The sequence below is a fragment of the Cucurbita pepo genome, chromosome LG14, assembly GCF_002806865.2.
Source record: "Cucurbita pepo subsp. pepo cultivar mu-cu-16 chromosome LG14, ASM280686v2, whole genome shotgun sequence".
Taxonomy (NCBI): domain Eukaryota; kingdom Viridiplantae; phylum Streptophyta; class Magnoliopsida; order Cucurbitales; family Cucurbitaceae; genus Cucurbita; species Cucurbita pepo.
In genome coordinates this window covers 7,633,672-7,651,820 of record NC_036651.1, presented here as the reverse complement: position 1 = coordinate 7,651,820, position 18,149 = coordinate 7,633,672, and the positions used below count along the sequence as shown (strand labels likewise).

The following is an 18,149-nucleotide window of genomic DNA, read 5'->3' as shown; positions in this document are numbered from 1 at the left end:
GATTTCCACTTTCTTCCTCTCCCACTGTTCTTTCAATTCTCTTTATAATCGTGTTTTTGATTTGGCGCTCTATCTTCCACTCACTTTAATCCAAATGCCACTTCCATTTGCTCCGTTGGAAAAATCGACGGGAAGTTTGTAGCCAAGTTTGTTGTTCCTCCTCCAATTTTCCGCTCTTTGATCGATTTCTAAAACCCTCTCATAATCTCTAAATCTCGATTCGATCGCTACGTATTGATTTTCTCGAGTTTTTTGGGATTTTCGGTCAATACTTTGCCGGTAAGTTGTGTTTTCTTCTGGGTTGTTCTTGTTTTTTGGGGTTTTCTACGTGGATTGGTGTGTTTTTGATGATTGGATTTGGTTTCTTTATGCGGTTTGACATGATTTTCTGATTCTCATGGAATGGAATGGATGTAGCGTACTATGGATTTCTTACTGGTTTTGATTATCTTTCATGCACATTCTATTGGTTATTGAGATTTGGATAGCTTTTGGTGGAATTATTCGTAGAACCTTTAGTTTAAACTCTGTTTTTGTTAAGAAATCAAGTCATTTCCTAGCTCTGAGAATTGAAATCAAACAATTTGGTATTGCTGTTCATTATGTTGTTCTTTTTTACTTTCTTTTATGCTGATTTGCTCATGGATTTGCGTGGTGTTCTTGTATCTGGATCTGTATTTGTAGTGAAGGTTAAGATGGTTTTGATAAAATATTGTAGTGAAGCCAAGGAGCTGCTCTGCCATTGCTTTTGTGAATGGGTTGTATTCAGTCTAAAGGAAGCAAACAATTTCCTGGATATGAAGATCCTATATACCTTGCTTCACAAACTGCGTGTAAGTTGTGCTTTGTTTATGGTCTCTGAGTTTTGACTCTCATATGTTATTCATAATGCTTCTTGATTCAACAGTTAGTGTTAGTGAAGTTGAAGCATTGTTTGAGCTGTATAAGAGCATTAGCAGTTCTGTCATAGATGATGGTTTGATAAACAAGGTATTTGTTTCAGTCACGATGAACCGAACGGGGTTATCCCTTGGTTGCTGTGTGTGTTTTTTGTACATTTCGATCATGAAAGGTATTTGAATGCACATTGTTTGGGTAATTGTTATGCAGGAAGAATTTCAGTTGGCCATTTTCAAGAACAGAAAGAAGGAGAATCTGTTTGCGAATCGGGTAAAATATATACTCTCGAAATCCCTGATCAAAAGTGTCAGCTAGTCATCTCCATTGGATTGAATTTGAACATTGCAATACGGTTTTTAGTAATATTTTTGTAACAGTTCAAACTCACCGCTAGCGAATGTTGTCCTCTTTGGGCTTTCCCTTCCGAGCTTCCCATCAAGGTTTTAAAACGTGTCTGCTAGGGAGAGGTTTCCACACCCTTATAACGAATGTTCTGTTCCCTACTCTAACCGATGTGGGTTCTCACAATCCACCCCCCTTGGGGGTCCAGCATCCTTGCTGGCACACCGCCCAGTGTCTGGCTCCGGTACCATTTGTGACAGCCACTCTGCTAGGGAAGTTTCCACACCTTTATAAGGAATGTTTCGTTCCCCACTCTAACTAATGTGGGATCTCACAATCCACCCCCCTTGGGGCCCTACGTCCTCGTTGACACACCGCCCGGTGTCTGGTATCTGGCTCTGATACCATTTGTAACAGCCAAAGTCCACCGCTAGCAGACATTGTTTTCTTTGGGCTTTCTCTTCCCGGCTTCCCTTCATAGTTTTAAAACCCGTCTGCTAGGGAAAGGTTTTTACACTCTTATAACGAATGTTTTGTTTCTCACTCTAACCGATGTGAGATCTCACAATTTTTGGTAATGAATCAAAGAACTTCTTGTGTCCTTAAATGACTTATGGTTCCATTTTATTGATATACATTCCCATTTGTTTAAATCAACCTGTCTTATTAGCATATTTTAAGGTTGGATCCTTTTTGCTTGCAGCTCTTTGATCTATTTGATGTTCAGCAGAAAGGGTTCATTGATTTTGGTGACTTTGTAAGATCATTGAATGTCTTTCATCCTAATGCTCCACAGGAAGTCAAGATTGAGTGTAAGTGTGCAGCATATGACATAATACATGACTTCTTTTATTATTGATTTACATGTGTCTGATGCTTGTTGTTTATTTAATTTACAGTTTCGTTTAAGCTTTACGATTTGGATAACACCGGATTCATCGAGCGACAAGAGGTATGTTTTCAATGGTTCAGCTCGAATCACATCAATATTGCAAGTAACACTAAAAACGTAGACAAATTTTCCTCCATTTGAATTAGATCCGTTCAGAAAACGTTTTCAATGTTTTAAAGTCACTTGAAAATAACTTAACTGGTTAAAATATATATCATTGGAGGTCATAGGTTCGAATCATCCAACCCCATCTTCAACCAAAAAATGAAGATATGTGTGTGTGGTGTCACGGTCATGCTCATTCAGGGCGTGTTCCACTGCTCTTCCCGTTCATTTAGTTTCGTCTGTTGGCTGCTAAGAGCTTTCTGATTTATTGACTATGGCAGGTGAAGCAAATGCTAATTGCTCTTCTCTGTGAATCTGAGATGAAGTTAGCTGATGAAACAATAGAGATAATACTTGATAAGGTGAGCTACCTTAAAACTTTTGGATTACTAGTTTTTAGGGACTTGAAACATATTATCAAACAATTGTGGGGTCAATCTGCGAAAGAAAAATAGAGTTAGGGAATGATCTGAAATAGTTTTGACTGGTTCTAATGCTCAATTGTGAGGAATAATAATTGCAAACTACACCCCTAAGATGTTTCTATTTTCAAATCACACCCCACCATGTTTTAGAATTGGTTTCAAGCCAGTAGAGTGACAATCAAGAACACGATACCGAGTATCGTGTCGCAGTCACCTTTAAATCTCATGGAATATCTTTTTGTTTTTGTTTTCGATATATGTGGATAGACTTTCTTGGAGGCTGATGTGAACCAAGATGGGAAGATAGACAAGATTGAATGGCAAAATTTTGTTTCTAAGAATCCATCGTTATTGAAAGTGATGACCCTTCCATACTTGAGGTAAGGAATAAGCATATGAACATGAATAGATAGATAGTAGCTTTCCAAGTGTTCTTGACCACCGGCGCTTGTTTTTTGGCTTTGGTTTGGGCAGAGACATAACCACCACCTTCCCAAGTTTTGTGTTCAATTCTGAGGTGGATGAGATAGCCACATGAGAATGAGATAGCCATATGAAGAAGCCATTGTTGTGTTCTTGGGAAGAAATGGACGTTTTGATGGAAGGAAAAATGAGTTTTTGCTCTTCCCTTCACCACATAAGTGTAGTTTGAGCAATATTGGTCTCTTTACACTATTGAATTGTAAATCTTCATTGAGAATTTTTGTGGCTTTTCATTTGGCTATGAAAGTTTGTACAAAAAAAACGAGAGCTTTATAAGTCTCATTTCGATCTTGCTACTTTGTATATATGTATTGAAAATATAATTTATATTAAGTGAGAAAGAGGACGGGGACAGAGAATGTCCCCTGTTTCATTTGTCTAATGGGGAAAAATGTTCTCTTTCCCATCCTTCATTATCTGTCTAAACGAGGAACAAGGAAAATGGATATCTCTGTGTCTAACAAAAAAATGAAATCAGAAAACTCTAGGTCTTAGTTGTAATATATATGTTCGAAGACTCAATTATGTTTTTTTTTTAAGACATTTCTTTTAGTTGACCAACTTTCGAGCCAATGTAAGGTGGAGGATGACAATCTAATTATCTACAAAGTTTTCTCTCCAATAACCATTTCCATCGTTCATACATTGTTTTATTGTATTCCTTATAACCAAAGAGATACAAAAGATTGATTGGAGAGTTAGAATCATCTCATAGCCGAGTGTTTAGGATTAAAATGTTTGATTCTCGCAATTATTTTTAACAATTTTATTAAATGAGTTATATTTGTTAGATGAACCCGACTCTCCACAATGGTATGATATTGTCCCCTTTGAGTGGAAGCTCTCATGCTTTGTTTTGGGTTTCCCCCAAAAGACCTCGTGCTAATGGAGAGAGTACGAGTATTATGCTCTCATGGCTTTGCTTTGGGCTCGTGCTAATGGAGAGAGTACGAGTATTATGCTCTCATGGCTTTGCTTTGGGCTCTTCCCAAAAGGAGTACGAATATTATGCTCTCATGGCTTTGCTTTGGGCTCTCCCCAAAAGGCATTGTGCCAAGAAATAGTATTATTTGATTATAAACTCATGATCATTCTTTGGGCTCTCCCCAAAAGGCATTGTGCCAGAGATAGTATTATTTGATTATAAACTCATGATCGTCGGGACTTTCATCATCGAAGATAATTAGTTGTGGTTAGTTTATCAAATTATTAAAATAATTTTAACCAATTAAATTTTAATTTAATTTTTGCTTTAAATTTTAGCAATCAATAATAATAGTTATTCTCCCATAAATTATTTAATACAATTGTACTAATAATAATAATAATAATAATAATTTCACCGTTCAAAAGAGTAAAAAAAATCACCATCGAATCACGGCGGCGAGGAAAGAGGATGGAAACGGCGACGATGGAGACGACGAAGAAAGCGGCCACTGGATTGAATTGCGAAGCCATGGATTGCTTGTCGGAAAGGCTTTCGTTGCAGGTAAAATCTTTACTGCCATGAATCCGTCTCAACGCAAGGCCATTCTGCTCGACCTTCGTTCTCGCGATGTCGCCGTGTTTCTTCGCCTCTCTCCCTCTCTCTATAACTCTGGATTTTTGCAACTTCTGGCATGGATTACTGTTGTATGTTGATTATTTCCCCCAAAGTTAAAAGAGCCTTAGATTAATTTATCGAATTCGAAGGAGAAAAAATTGAGGGATTTGAATGAGTAGTTTTGATATAGTGGGGAGATTTAATGGAAATTATCTGAATGCTGTGCCCTATGGTTCTGTTTCATAATCATTTAGCTTTTGGAAATTAAGTTCATAAACGCTACTTCCATCCATTCCATGAGTTTCTTTTCTTTGGTAATTATTTTGATTTTTATCCTTGGATGCTGCCTTGTTCTGTTCATTTAAATATTCTAATGTTTGTTGCTCCTCCAACTCTGATTGATGTAGAGCGTTATGGATCATAGTTGATATCCATTGAGCTCCATGAGTTTGGTGCTCTGAAGGATGATTATGAGATGAATTGGGCACATTAGATGAACTTCACTTTAGGCCAGTTATTGTGAAGAATAGGAGATTTGCATATCTGAATAAACTGATATGTGATGGCATGTACATCTTGGAGGATGCAATGAGGGGGAGAGAGCCTTTTTTGCACCATGAATACTTAGGGAAGTTTCAGGATCCAAGTGGGAGAGGAATGGCAAGACCAGGGGAGCGATGATGAGGAGATCAGAGGAAGCAATGTTGGTTGCTAAGATCATAGTAGAGCAATGTAGGTGCGAGATCCCACGTCGGTTGGAGAGGGGAACGATGAATTCCTTATACGGGTGTGGAAACCTCTCCCTAGTAGACACGTTTTAAATCGTGAAGCTAACGACGATACGTAACGAGCCGAGGTAAATAAGCTTGCTAATGGAGCTCATTCCATTGATAGGTAATGATATTTGACTCTTTCATTTGTAGGTAACCAAGGCCATGGATGAACAGACAATAGTCAAGCTGTCGAGCGTGGGTTTGCTAGGGAGAGGTTTCCACACCTTTATGAAGAATGTTTTGTTCTCCTCTTCCACCAATGTGAGATCTCACAATCCACCCCCGTTCGAGGTCTAGCATCCTTGCTGGCACACCGCCTGGTGTCCACCCCCTTCGGGGCTCAGCGTCTTTGCCAGCACGCCACCCGGTGGAGGGTGGATTGTGAGATCCCATATCGGTTGGAGATGGGAACAAAACATTCTTTATAAGGGTGTGGAAACCTCTCCCTAGTAGACACGTTTTAAAAATCGTGAAGCTGACGACGATACGTAACAAGCCGAGGTAAATAAGCTTGCTAATGGAGCTCATTCCATTGATAGGTAATGATATTTGACTCTTTCATTTGTAGGTAACCAGGGTTGAACTGACAATAGTCAAGTTGCCGAGGTGGGTCTGCTAGGGAGAGGTTTCCACACCCTTATAAAAAATGCTTTGTTCTCCTCTTCCACCGATGTGAGATCTCACAATCCACCCCCCTTTGAGGTCTAGTGTCCTCGTTGGCACTCGTTCTTCTCTCCAATTGATGTGTGATCTCACAATCCACCCCCCTTTGAGGTCTAGTGTCCTCGCTGGCACTCGTTCTTCTCTCCAATTGATGTGTGATCTCACAATCCACCTCCCTTCGGCACCTAACGTCCTTGCTGGCACACCGTCTGGTGTCCACCCCTTTCGGGGCTCAGTGTCTTTGCTGGCACGTCGCCCGGCGAAAGAGGGTGGATTGTGAGATCCCATATCGGTTGGAAAGAGGAACAAAACATTCTTTATAAGGGTGTGGAAACCTCTCCCTAGCAAACACGTCTTAAAAACCTTGAGGAAAAGCTCAAGGAGGACAATATTTGCTAGCGGTGGGCTTGGACTGTTACAAAAATAGAATTTATAGGTCCGGCCACACCCTCACGGGGAAGAGAAAGACAAGCTGAGTAATACACTTTCTAGTTTCTATTAATGGTTCTCATCTATGATGCCAAATACTAAATATTGGGAAATTTTGTTAGCATAATAAGATGATTCTTTCAATTGCTTAATGTTTTTTCACCACATGCTACCTTTTGTTTCATTCTTATTACAAACTCTCAGCTCTTATTCAGATCACGAAACTGGAAAAAGACGAGATGATGTAAGTGCGAGCGAGCTGATGATGATCCGTGATGAGACGATGAATGCAATTAAAAGACTCGGCTGAACGATGTCGTAATCCTGGTAAGATTAAAAAATGATCTCTGTGCTAACTTTTAATGGGAAGGGTAGAGTTTCTTCGAGGAGTATGGGGATATAATTGTGTGCCACACCCCATGAGTTTGGTATTAGCTTTTTGCAGTTCCTTTAGCTTTTGTTTCTCAGAGAAGAAAAGAAGTTACTGAAATAAAAGGAGTCTTTCACTTTGACACAGGGAAATCCAGTAAACTCTGAGTTTCTAACTAGGTTCTCGTCAGGGAATAGCGGTTCAGGAAAGGAAATTGGGTTCCTGGTATTGGCATCTGCCTCAACTGAAACCTTGTAAGTTCTACTCGTGTTCTTTCTGTCTCATGAATATTTTTCCGTTTTTGAACTTAGTTTCTGAATGTGTGAATATTGAGCGGTAGAAGTAAGGAGATTTGAACGTCTGACTTCGAAGTCCGAAAAAAATGCAAGTTGACATCATTGTATAGCTATTTTTACTAGAAATGTTCATTTTACTTGCCGGGCCGGGAAGAAATTTTCCCTTTAGACCGCGAATGGCCAACGGTTTTTTTTTTTAAAAAAATAAATGAGTTAATTTTAAGATTCTAATTATAATATTTAAATTAAGTCTATCGTGTAGATTTTTTTTAATGGGGTAGATTTTTTTTAATGGTGGAAGATTATGAATTAATATTAACATTTTAATTTTTAAAAATCACGTATATATACGTTTGAATATGAAATATATTGATTTATTTGAATTTTTAAAATATTTTTTTAATAAAAATTAAATTGAAAAAATGAAAATTTTGAAGTATATATATGTTTGAATATGAAATATATTGATTTATTTGAATTTTTTTTAATAAAAATTATATTGAAAAAATGAAAACTTTAAAATAACTATTTTTATAAAAGAATAATAAATGAAAAAAATTATCTACGGGAGATTTGATTCTCGCAAATTATGTGCGGGAATCTCGACACGTCTTGATTCGATTCAAAATAAGCTAAATAAATTTATTATTCTTCTAAAGTTACGTCAAAGTAGTGAGAAAAATTATCACGTAATTCTTTTTAAATATGTAGAAGACGAGCGGATGAAAAGTCACAAAGCTTCATGAAAGGTCCTAAAGTTAGATCCTTAAGACCGAATATTAGCCAAAACTTCATGAGAGATCTTTTGAAGTTAGATCTTCGGGACTGAATATTACCCAAAGCTTCGTTAAAGGTCTTGAACTTAGATCCTAGGGACCAAATACTACTCTCCACTTTCGGGATCACCGCCACCCTCCTTCAACGACCACTACCATCCACTATCAGCATCAAATCATTGCCACCTCATCATCGTGGCAACTCGCAACTAGTCACTATTTGAGTAGAGAGTAAACAAAACAAACTTTAGTATAAAAACACTTTTGAAAAAACGTAACAAATGGACCATATCTGTTGTTCAAGCCACACTTTCCGACCTCCCTAGATGCTACCGTCCCTTTTTGACTTACCCACAAAGGTTAAGGTCTATCCTTTGGAAAGAGACCACTAGTGGCAACTATAAACGTCTTGTTTTTCAACGCTCGCTATCCTATTGTTAACCATGGTTTGGTCTCCATTGTATTAAACAACAAAGTTGTCTCTCTCGCATTTGACTATTGATACAAAAGTTGGCCACACACTACTTAATAATTGTGATGNAAAAAAAAAAAAAAAAAAAAAAAAAAAAAAAAAAAAAAAAAAAAAAAAAACGCATACGCAAATGAAAGTAATATTGAGAAAGACTCAGAAGAATTGAAGTTACTACCTAATCCAACTCGGTGTACTTTTTTCTTTGTGGCTCAATCATAAGAACTTCAAAATTAAGTATGCTTAGCTTAGAGTAATCATATGTTCGGTGACCTCCTGAATTTTTTAAAAAAAAAACATGTAAGTAGAAACAAAATATGATAAAATGACCAATATGGATGTAGAAAAATGCTCACGTACTTAATAAAATAAACATATGTATATATATAAGTGTACTTAAGTAAAAAAGATATATGTTTTAAAATTAACAATAATTTTAGGTTTATTTGGTTCGGGTTGGGTTGGTTGAAGGATTTTTTTGACCCAATCCATAAGTTCGGGTTGGTTGGATTGGTGTCCCAACCCAATCTAAAAAATTTCCCAACCCTACCCAATCCTACCCAACCCAACCCTCGTTGGGTTGTCTTGTCAAAAATTTTTTTTAATAAGTTTTATTTTTACACGATTTATAATTATTCAGGTAAAATCTTATATAAAATATATTAAAAGTTCAGAAACAAACACAAATCGATCTATAATTATTCACATAAAAAAAAATCAATAAAAAACAACAAGCGAAAATTGTAACATATTAACGGTTGTCGAGTTGTCAATTTTTTTTTAAGTTTTATTTTTCGTTTATAATTATTCGGGTAGAATCTTAGATAAAATATATTAAAAGTTCACAAACAAACACAAATCGATCTATAATTATTCACATTAAAAAAAAATCAATAAAAAAACAATGACAGACAGCTCAAAATAATAATAAAAAAAATGTATATCTCCAGTAGCGATGGCGTCAAACTCGGGCATGAGTGTCCTTAGCAAAGCCAAGGTACCACTCTGCAAACCTATTAATAAGGAAAGATTCTTAATCTTAAAATTTATATAATTTTATTTGACTTGGGTCAATTCGAAGGTTTTATCCACGAACCCAAAATCGAACCGATTCAGTTCGGGTTCAGAAAAATGAACCCAACCCTACCCAATCCTTATAGTTCGGGTTGGGTTGGTCCAGGTTGCCGAGTTGAATGCGCACCCCTAATTTCAACCCAATCTAGTTTAGGAGAATACATGAAAACTCGATTCATAAAATTTTCATTTATTTGAACTCAACTAAATCCAACCCAGCCAAAGTAAGCTCGAAAACCCAACTCAAACCATACGAATTGGATTGGGTTGATCGAGTTTTTCCGACCCTCGAATATTTTAAACACCTTAATCATTTCCACTTGAAACACGAAATTTCTAACCTATTTGACACGTGTTCTCGTAGGATAAACTTAGTTATCACTTGAATCTCTCACCAAACTCGCTCGATTTAGGGTGTCCAAATCTCCTCAACCGAGTTTTGTCCAAAAGAAAAATGATTTGAAATCATGTGCAGTCTTAAAGAAATGACTCATAAACGGAAAGGCATAATAAAAGACAATAGAAGTGTAAAATTGAAGCAATGTTGTACAACCATAAATTAATGAATTCTCACTATTTTTGATGTAAATGTAACAAAAATCACTCCAATTTTGACTTTAGGGAGCTTTGATTTTGTCGATAAGATTAAGATTTGTTAGTGGATGCTCGAGGAATGAAGAAAGGCTCAAAAGAACGGAGAGATATTGCTTATACCAACGATATGTACGGTCTTTTTCAGTAGCTAAACATGTCTTAGTTTGGAGAAATCCTATGAAACACGCAAGTGAAGACAAAACATGCTAAAAAGACTCGTTGTTGGTTTCTGCCTTTTGGGGAGATAAAGTGATCATGTCTCGAGGATTGTCAAAGGCATTAGTTACGTATTACCATTAGCCTCACAGTTTTAAAATGTAACGACCCAGATCCCTGCTAGCAGATATTGTCCTCTTTGAGTTTTCCCTTTCGTGCTTCCCCATATTGTCGTCTTTGGGTTTTCCCTTTCGGGCTTCCCCTCAAGACTTTAAAATGCGTCTGTTAGTGGAAGGTTTCCACACCCTTATAAATGGTGTTTTATTCTCCTCCCCAACCAATGTGAGACATCATAGTCCACCCCTCTTCAGGGCCCAGTGTCCTCGTTGGCACTCTTTCCTTCTTCCAATCGATGTGGGAGTCACCAAATCCACTCCCCTTCGAGGCCCAGCGTCCTTACTGGCACATCACCTCATGTCTACCCTCGTTCGAGGTACAGCGAGAAGGCTGACACATTGTCCAGTGTCTGGCTCTTATACCATTTGTAACGGCATAGATCCACCGCTAGTAGATATTGTCCTCTTTGGACTCTGATACCATTTGTAACGGCCCAAATCCAACGCTAGTAGATATTATCCTCTTTGGACTTTGATACCATTTGTAACGGCCTAAATCCACTGCTAGTAGATATTGTCTTCTTTGGACTCTTATACCATTTGTAACGGCCCAGATCCACCGCTAGTAGATATTGTTCTCTTTGGACTCTAATACCATTTGTAACGACCCAAATCCACCACTAGTAGATATTATCCTCTTTGGACTTTCTCTTTCGGGCTTTAAAACGCGTCTACTAGGGGAAGGTTTCCACACCCTTATAAATGGTGCTTTGTTCTCCTCCCCAACTCATGTTACTCTTCGTTTCTTCTATCCCCGAATATAGTTTCGACTCATCCCTGTACTCTTTCTGTAAAACCCAAAGCCCACCGCTAATCGATAATGTTCTCTTCGGGTACTCTTTCTGTAAAACCCAAAGCCCACCGCTAATCGATAATGTTCTCTTCGGGTTTTCCATTTCAGGCTTCCCCTTAAAGCTTTAAAACGCATCTATTAGGAAAAGATTTTCACACCCTTATAAAGGGTATTTCGTTCTCCTCCCCAACCAATGTGGGATATCACACTTTCATTACACGAGTATCACAAAACATTCTTCAATTTTTAATTTGAGTTTTTATATATATATATAAATCAATTCAATAATTCAATAATTCAATAATTCAATACCAATAAAAAAATTAATGTTTAAGCAAGTCATCAACATTATTATTAATATATTATAATGTAATGTGTCAAATCAAAATAATAATAATAAAAAAAAACAAATAAATTAGACTGATGAACTAGAATATTCTCAATAATAGAACTAGAAGAACTAAATAAAAAATAATATATTTTTATTTTAATAAAAATAATAAAAAATAGTAAAATTAATAAAATTAAATGATTGGATAATAAGATAAGGAGATGACAAGGACAATAGTATGGAACAAAATTGGATAAGAATTAGGCTTTTAATTTTTTTATTTTTAAATATCTTTATAAACCTTTTAATTAAAATATAAAAAAGAAAAAGAAAAAAGAAAAAGGAGAAAATAATAATAATAATAATAATAAAGTTAAATCAATCTTTTTCGATTTTCCATATAAAGGGACGTATAAAACCTAACAAATTTAGTATTATTACCAATTTAAAATAATAATAAAAAATTAATTTAAATTATTTAAATTTAGGTTTTGTTTTTTAAAATATAGCGTTTGTAAGTTTGGAGGATGAAACTGTCGATGTTCGGGATGGTAATAGATGTCTTCTATACACCAATGTGAGCACAGCTCTACTGGTGAAACTATCGATGTTCGGGTTTAGAGCTCGATTTCCTCACTTCATGCTGAGCACAGGTGTTCGTGAGTTGGGTTGAGGTTGCTCGAGTTGTAAAATTTTTCAACCCAAACAATAATTTTTTTTATTAGGTTGGTTCGAGTTGTTCAGAGTCATTTATTAAAAATAAAAATGTAAATTGTAAATTTGTATTTTGAAAATTTATTTTTTTAAAAAATATATTATTTAAGAGTGGTTGGAAATAAATAATAAAAATAAAATAATTATATGGCTTAAATTTGGATTATGAAATTAAATAAAAATAAAAGAATTGTATATTTTTTAAATTCTCAATTTAGTTTCTTCCACTGGAAATAATTAAAATTAAAATATTTTTCGTAAATAATATTTATTATTATAAAAAAATTTAATTTCTCCATCACCAAAATTCAAAATGGTTAATTAATAATAAACTTTATTTATTTCTAGTGGGCTAATGTCTAGGTAGCATTATGCATGTATTAATATATTTATATTACTAAAATAATAATTTAATTATACAATAATTTTTCGTTGACAAATTTTAACTGTTAAATTTTCATTTTAGTCCCCACGAAAGGTTTTCGACACGAGCTCATAGTCACGTGTTTCTAAAAGTTTCTGGTTGGTCGGGTTGATGAGCTTATCAATTCAAACAGAGTTTGCAACTCCAACCCTAAAATGTCGTGAAATTCAAATATCAAACATTCACAAGTCACACGATACTACCATTGGTTTCAAACGTAAAATATTCTTAATATTCATAATAATCTTAAAAAGTAAGGTCGGGTATAATTGGGTTGTAACTCTATTTTTGAGTTGGTCGGATTAACTAGTTGCTCGACATTGCGTTCGTTGACTAAACTACCAAATGTCAACTTACGAACTGATTCGAATTTTTCGATGTTTCANTCAAAAAAAAAAAAAAAAAAAGGATCCAACCCAACATATTTTTTAATGTAAATTTTTCGTTGACAAATTGTAACTGTTAAATTTTCATTTTAATCCGACACAGGTTCATAGTCACGTGTTTTTAAAAGTTTTCGGTTGGTCGGGTGGATGAGCTTAGCAATTCAAATAGAGTATGCAACCCCGCTCAACCCAATTCAACTTTTTTTAAATATTTTTTAAAAATCATAATTATCCACAATAATACACGTTACATTAATAACTAAAATATCATAAAATTAAAATATCAAACATTCAGAAGTCACGACATTAATATTGATTCCAAACATCAAATATTCTTAAAAAGTACAGTAGGTAGGGTAAGATTGAGTTGTAACTCTATTTTGGAGTTGGTCGAGTTGACTAACTGCCGGACGTTGCGTTGGTTGACAAAACTGCCAAATGTCAACTTACGAACTGATCCGAATTTTTCGATTTTTAAAAAATTCAACCCAACGGAACAAAAAAAAAAAATCAGACTTTTTTAATGTAAATTAATATTTAATATCTATTGAATGCGAAATTAAAATTTTTATAAAAATTTGAAAGTATTAAAGTTGTAATTTAATGAAAAAAGAAAAACCATAAAGGGAAATGGCATTTTCAGTAATTACAAAAAAGGTCACTGTTCTTGCATCATCTGGTTTCGTCTTCTTGTTCTTTTGCAGATACAAAACCAGCGATACCATTTCATACAAAATTTGCAGAAACTTTTGCAGTTATTTGGATCGATCTCATTCCCACAGAATCGACGGAGGTAAGAAGAGGGCTTTGATTCCGGAAATATTATACCCTTCTTCAATCATTGAACAAACCAGCATCCGTTTCTGAATTCGGCTTTGAGAAGAATCCGTTCATGAAGAATCCACTTCGGTTTGCCCGTCTATGGCGTTTTCAAAGCTTTTCCCTGAGTTCTACGAAGGATTTTCCATGACCCAAACCACTTCTCTGCTATTGCGATTTCCGTTTTTCCCTTTCGTTACGAAATCACTGGCTTCTCAAATCTTCCGCCATTTTCGTTGTCGCGAGTTGCTTCGAGTTCACTCGCGATTAATCCTCCTCCTCTCTTTGCCGTTCATTTACTTTTTTCTTTCGAATCCTCGTCGTTCTGTTGCTCTCAAGTTGTTTGTCGTACTTTTCTTCTCCATTGCGGCTCTGATTTTTCTCAATCTTGCAGTCCCTCGTTTCCCTTCTTTGATTCGCTTGTTTCTTGTTCGATCGTCTCCAATTAACGCGTCGTTCTCATCTTCTGCTGCGACGAAGGCTGTTTCCAATGTTCGTTGGTCGATCGGGTCGAACCCCAAATCGGAGAAACGGTTGATGTCGGGTTCTTGGGTGAAAGTTTACAGTAATGGCGACGTTTACGAGGGGGAATTTCATCAAGGGAGGTGCTCGGGTAGTGGGGTTTATCACTACCATATGAGCGGAAGGTACGAAGGCGATTGGATTGATGAGAAGTATGATGGGTATGGCGTAGAGACATGGGCGAAAGGGAGTAGGTACCGTGGTCAGTACAGACAAGGCTTGAGGAATGGAATTGGGATTTACAGATTCTACACAGGGGATGTCTATGCTGGGGAGTGGTCTAATGGCCAGTGCCATGGTTCTGGAGTTCATACTTGTCAAGATGGGAGCCGCTATGTTGGGGAGTTCAAGTGGGGTGTCAAACATGGATTGGGTCACTACCATTATAGGTAATTTCCTTGAAGTTTTGGATCTTGAGAATCATTCTGTGTTTATTTTATCTGTGTTCTTGTTGGATATCTGCATTTTGCTCATTTGGAGATGGTTATCTCTGTTCCTCCTATTTGTTGATGGGGTGTGGGAGTGGCTAGTGTTTGTTATCATTTATCAAAGTGTTTCTAGCTTGTTGTTTATGAGTTTATGTCTTGGTTTTGTTTTGTTTTGTCTTCCTTTGTAGCTTAATTATTCAGATGCATTCAAAGCAGAACTTATTAGGAAACTGTGGTAGATCTTTTCCATCTATGAAGTAAGAACTTCTCCTTTGATTGTCCACATTCACTTGTCTAATTGTGAATTGTGATTTCATCTCTTGGAAAGGGAAGATCATGTTATATTATTATTTTCCTCGTGAGTTATCTCTCTTCTCTAGCTTGAAAATAGTTTATGGAATCATCAATCTAATAGATATTGTCCTCTTTGGGCTTTTTCTTTCGGGCTTCCCTTCAAGGTTTTTAAAACGCGTCGGCTAGGGAGAGGTTTCCACACTCTTATAAAAAATGTTTCGTTCTCCTCCCAAACCAATGTGGGATCTCACAATCTATGCCCCTCTTGGGCTCAACGTCCTCGTTGGCACACCGCCCGGTGTCTAGCTATGATACCATATGTAATAGCCCAAGCCCACCGCTAACAGATATTGTGAGACTCCACATCGATTGGAGAGGGGGGAACGAGTGCTAGCGTGGACGCTGGGCCCCGAAGAGGGGTGGATTGTTAGATCCCACATCGGTTAGGGAGGAGAACAAAGCATTCTTTATATGGGTGTGGAAACCTCTCCCTAGCAGATGCATTTTAAAAACGTTGAGGGAAAGCCCAAAGAAAACAATATTTGCTAACAGTCGGGCTTCGGCTAATAGCCAAAGTAGTTGGGTACTCATCTCTTGATTTTTTACTCGAGAGAAGAGTTCAATAATACTGTTCTTGTATGGATTGTGAATCTGTCTCTTGAATAGATGAACTTATACTATTTTTATTCGTAAGGAGATTTATTATTTGGTGTTGTCTTGTACATTGTTTTCTAATGTCAATGTGAATCATTAGATTTATCCCAAAAGGAGGGAACAAACTGCTGCCTGTTTCTTACCAAACTTCTCAGTTACTCTGTGCTATTGAAGTCAGATCTAAAAAAACACCTATCAGGTTTAGTCGAAAAGTAATAACAGATTCTATTTGAGATACCTCCAGTGGTTTATGCATCTGATTTCCTAGAACTTTGAACTTACTAGAGGTTGATGACTGTTATAATATCTCACAATGCAGAAACGGAGATACGTACGCAGGAGAGTATTTTGCAGACAAGATGCACGGCTTTGGAGTTTATCGGTTTGGCAATGGACATCGTTACGAGGGAGCTTGGCACGAAGGAAATAGGCAAGGGCTTGGTATGTACACTTTTAGGAATGGAGAGACACAGTCTGGTCATTGGCAAAATGGTGTTCTTGATGTGCCCAGTCTTGAAAGTAGCCATCCAGGGTCTTCTTATGCTGTCAGCCATGCTAAGGTTCTCGCTGCAGTCCAGGTAAAGTCTTTATTGTTTGTTTTAGTGAAGAATATTGGAACCTAAAGATTCTGATAGAACTCACTTCTATTGTTTAAGGATACCCCCTTTGTCTCTAATGTGCTCCCCTATATATATCACACTCAATATCTCAAAATAAGTCCACATAGTAACTAACATGGGGGGCATAACTCGTGTGTCTTGTTTTGTGAGATCCCACATTGGTTGGAGAACGGAACGAAGCATTCCTAATAAGGGTGTGGAAACCTCTCCCTAGCAGACGTGTTTTAAAATCGTGAGGCTGATGGCGATATGTAACGGGTCAAAGCGAACAATTGTTAGTGGTGAGCCTAGACTATTGCAAATGGTATCAGAGCCAGACACCGGACGGTGTGCTCGCAAGGACGCTGGGCCCTCCAAGAGGGGTGGATTGTGAGATCCTACATCGGTTGGAGAGGGGAACGAAACATTCCTTAGCGGTGGGCTTGGACTGTTACATGTTCGCTCTTCCATGCGTGTAAGAGCCTGACCTATAAATCGACCTTTTTGTTAGTTGAACTTTTGATTTTAGTTCATTGCTGATAGCTATGGAAACTAATCTGAAATCCATGTAGACTTAAGAAGTAGTAAGTCTCAAGTGTTGGCGTAGATTCAAAGTGTATGCTACTCTTTTAAACACACTCAAGCCTCTAACATGATTCATCATTTTATATTCTGATGATACTTCATGATTAGATATAGCCTATGGGTAAAAGAGAAAGCACGATACTGTTCATTCGTTTCAAACTCGATAGTAACGAATGTATACGTAACAATTATGTTAACCGAGTATCGTCACTGGAGCAGGAAGCAAGGAGAGCTGCAGAGAAAGCATTTGATGCAGGAAGGGTGGACGAAAGAGTTAACAAAGCTGTAGCTGCTGCTAATAAAGCAGCAAACGCAGCAAGAGTTGCAGCTGTGAAGGCTGTCCAGAAACAAATGGATCAAGAAACCTACACCAACCCACCAATCTTACTGGTCTGATCTTAAACGTCCTGTATGCAGTGACGACCTTTCCAGCACGATGCTTTTCCAAAAGGGTAGAAGCCACGGGAAACGCTGGTAAATGGATGTTCATTTTTGTTCTAAATTCTTTACCCTCCTATTAGGCTCTTACAATTGAAAGGTACCTGCCTGGATCACTTGCACCGCGGTGCAGGACGAACGACCGATCGAGGAGCCGATAGGTTTATTCCCATCTCGCTCTCTCTCTCTCTCTCTCTCTCTCTTATTGTACATAGAATGAGTTGAACCGAAAACGAGAAGACTGCTAGAGTTGAGCTTTTTGTAAGTAATTATATGTATAGCAGTAGAGATGAAGGATGGAACTATGCTGCTGACAATATTATGTTGTTGTTGTATAGTGAAAATCAGCCTGAGCTCTGGGCTCTATGCCTTCTCCACTTCCTTGTGTTTCGTTTCGACTCCCTTTCGAGTTCATCCTCCCAAAGTTTTCTTGACACGATCAAATATAATAGTCATCCGATTGTTTCATGAGAATAGTTGAAGTACGTGCAAGTGAATTCTTATAAAGGAAAACGATCCTTCTCTGTTTTGATTTTCCTTCAAACCTGAAAAAGAAGTGAAACGAACACGGTTATAGCTCTGGTGATGAGAGTTATTATACAACGACTTAGACTTTTAATGCTATGAATTATTACTTCCAACATATTTAAGGAATAAAAATTATTTTTAATCTATTATTTTAAAATTCTAAACTTA

General features: G+C 36.9%; 2 protein-coding genes and 1 long non-coding RNA gene across 3 annotated transcripts; all 3 read left to right on the top strand.

The window, feature by feature from the left end:
- Positions 1 to 3,409, top strand: LOC111810845 (calcineurin B-like protein 1). The gene is made up of 9 exons (XM_023697645.1): positions 1 to 279; positions 719 to 833; positions 908 to 990; positions 1,111 to 1,170; positions 1,946 to 2,054; positions 2,142 to 2,194; positions 2,521 to 2,601; positions 2,932 to 3,044; positions 3,139 to 3,409. The coding sequence occupies exons 2-9, from the start codon at positions 755 to 757 to the stop codon at positions 3,200 to 3,202; spliced, it is 642 nt and encodes a 213-aa protein (XP_023553413.1). The 5' UTR covers positions 1 to 279; positions 719 to 754; the 3' UTR covers positions 3,203 to 3,409.
- Positions 3,410 to 6,485: 3,076 nt separating this feature from the next.
- LOC111809856 lies at positions 6,486 to 7,323 on the top strand. Its single transcript, XR_002817322.1, has 2 exons — positions 6,486 to 6,882; positions 7,073 to 7,323. It is a non-coding gene; the product is annotated as an uncharacterized LOC111809856 (long non-coding RNA).
- A 6,512-nt stretch (positions 7,324 to 13,835) lies between these two features.
- LOC111810264 lies at positions 13,836 to 17,830 on the top strand. Its single transcript, XM_023696921.1, has 3 exons — positions 13,836 to 14,844; positions 16,151 to 16,409; positions 17,235 to 17,830. The coding sequence occupies exons 1-3, from the start codon at positions 14,036 to 14,038 to the stop codon at positions 17,409 to 17,411; spliced, it is 1,245 nt and encodes a 414-aa protein (XP_023552689.1). The 5' UTR covers positions 13,836 to 14,035; the 3' UTR covers positions 17,412 to 17,830.
- The last annotated feature ends 319 nt before the right edge of the window (positions 17,831 to 18,149 follow it).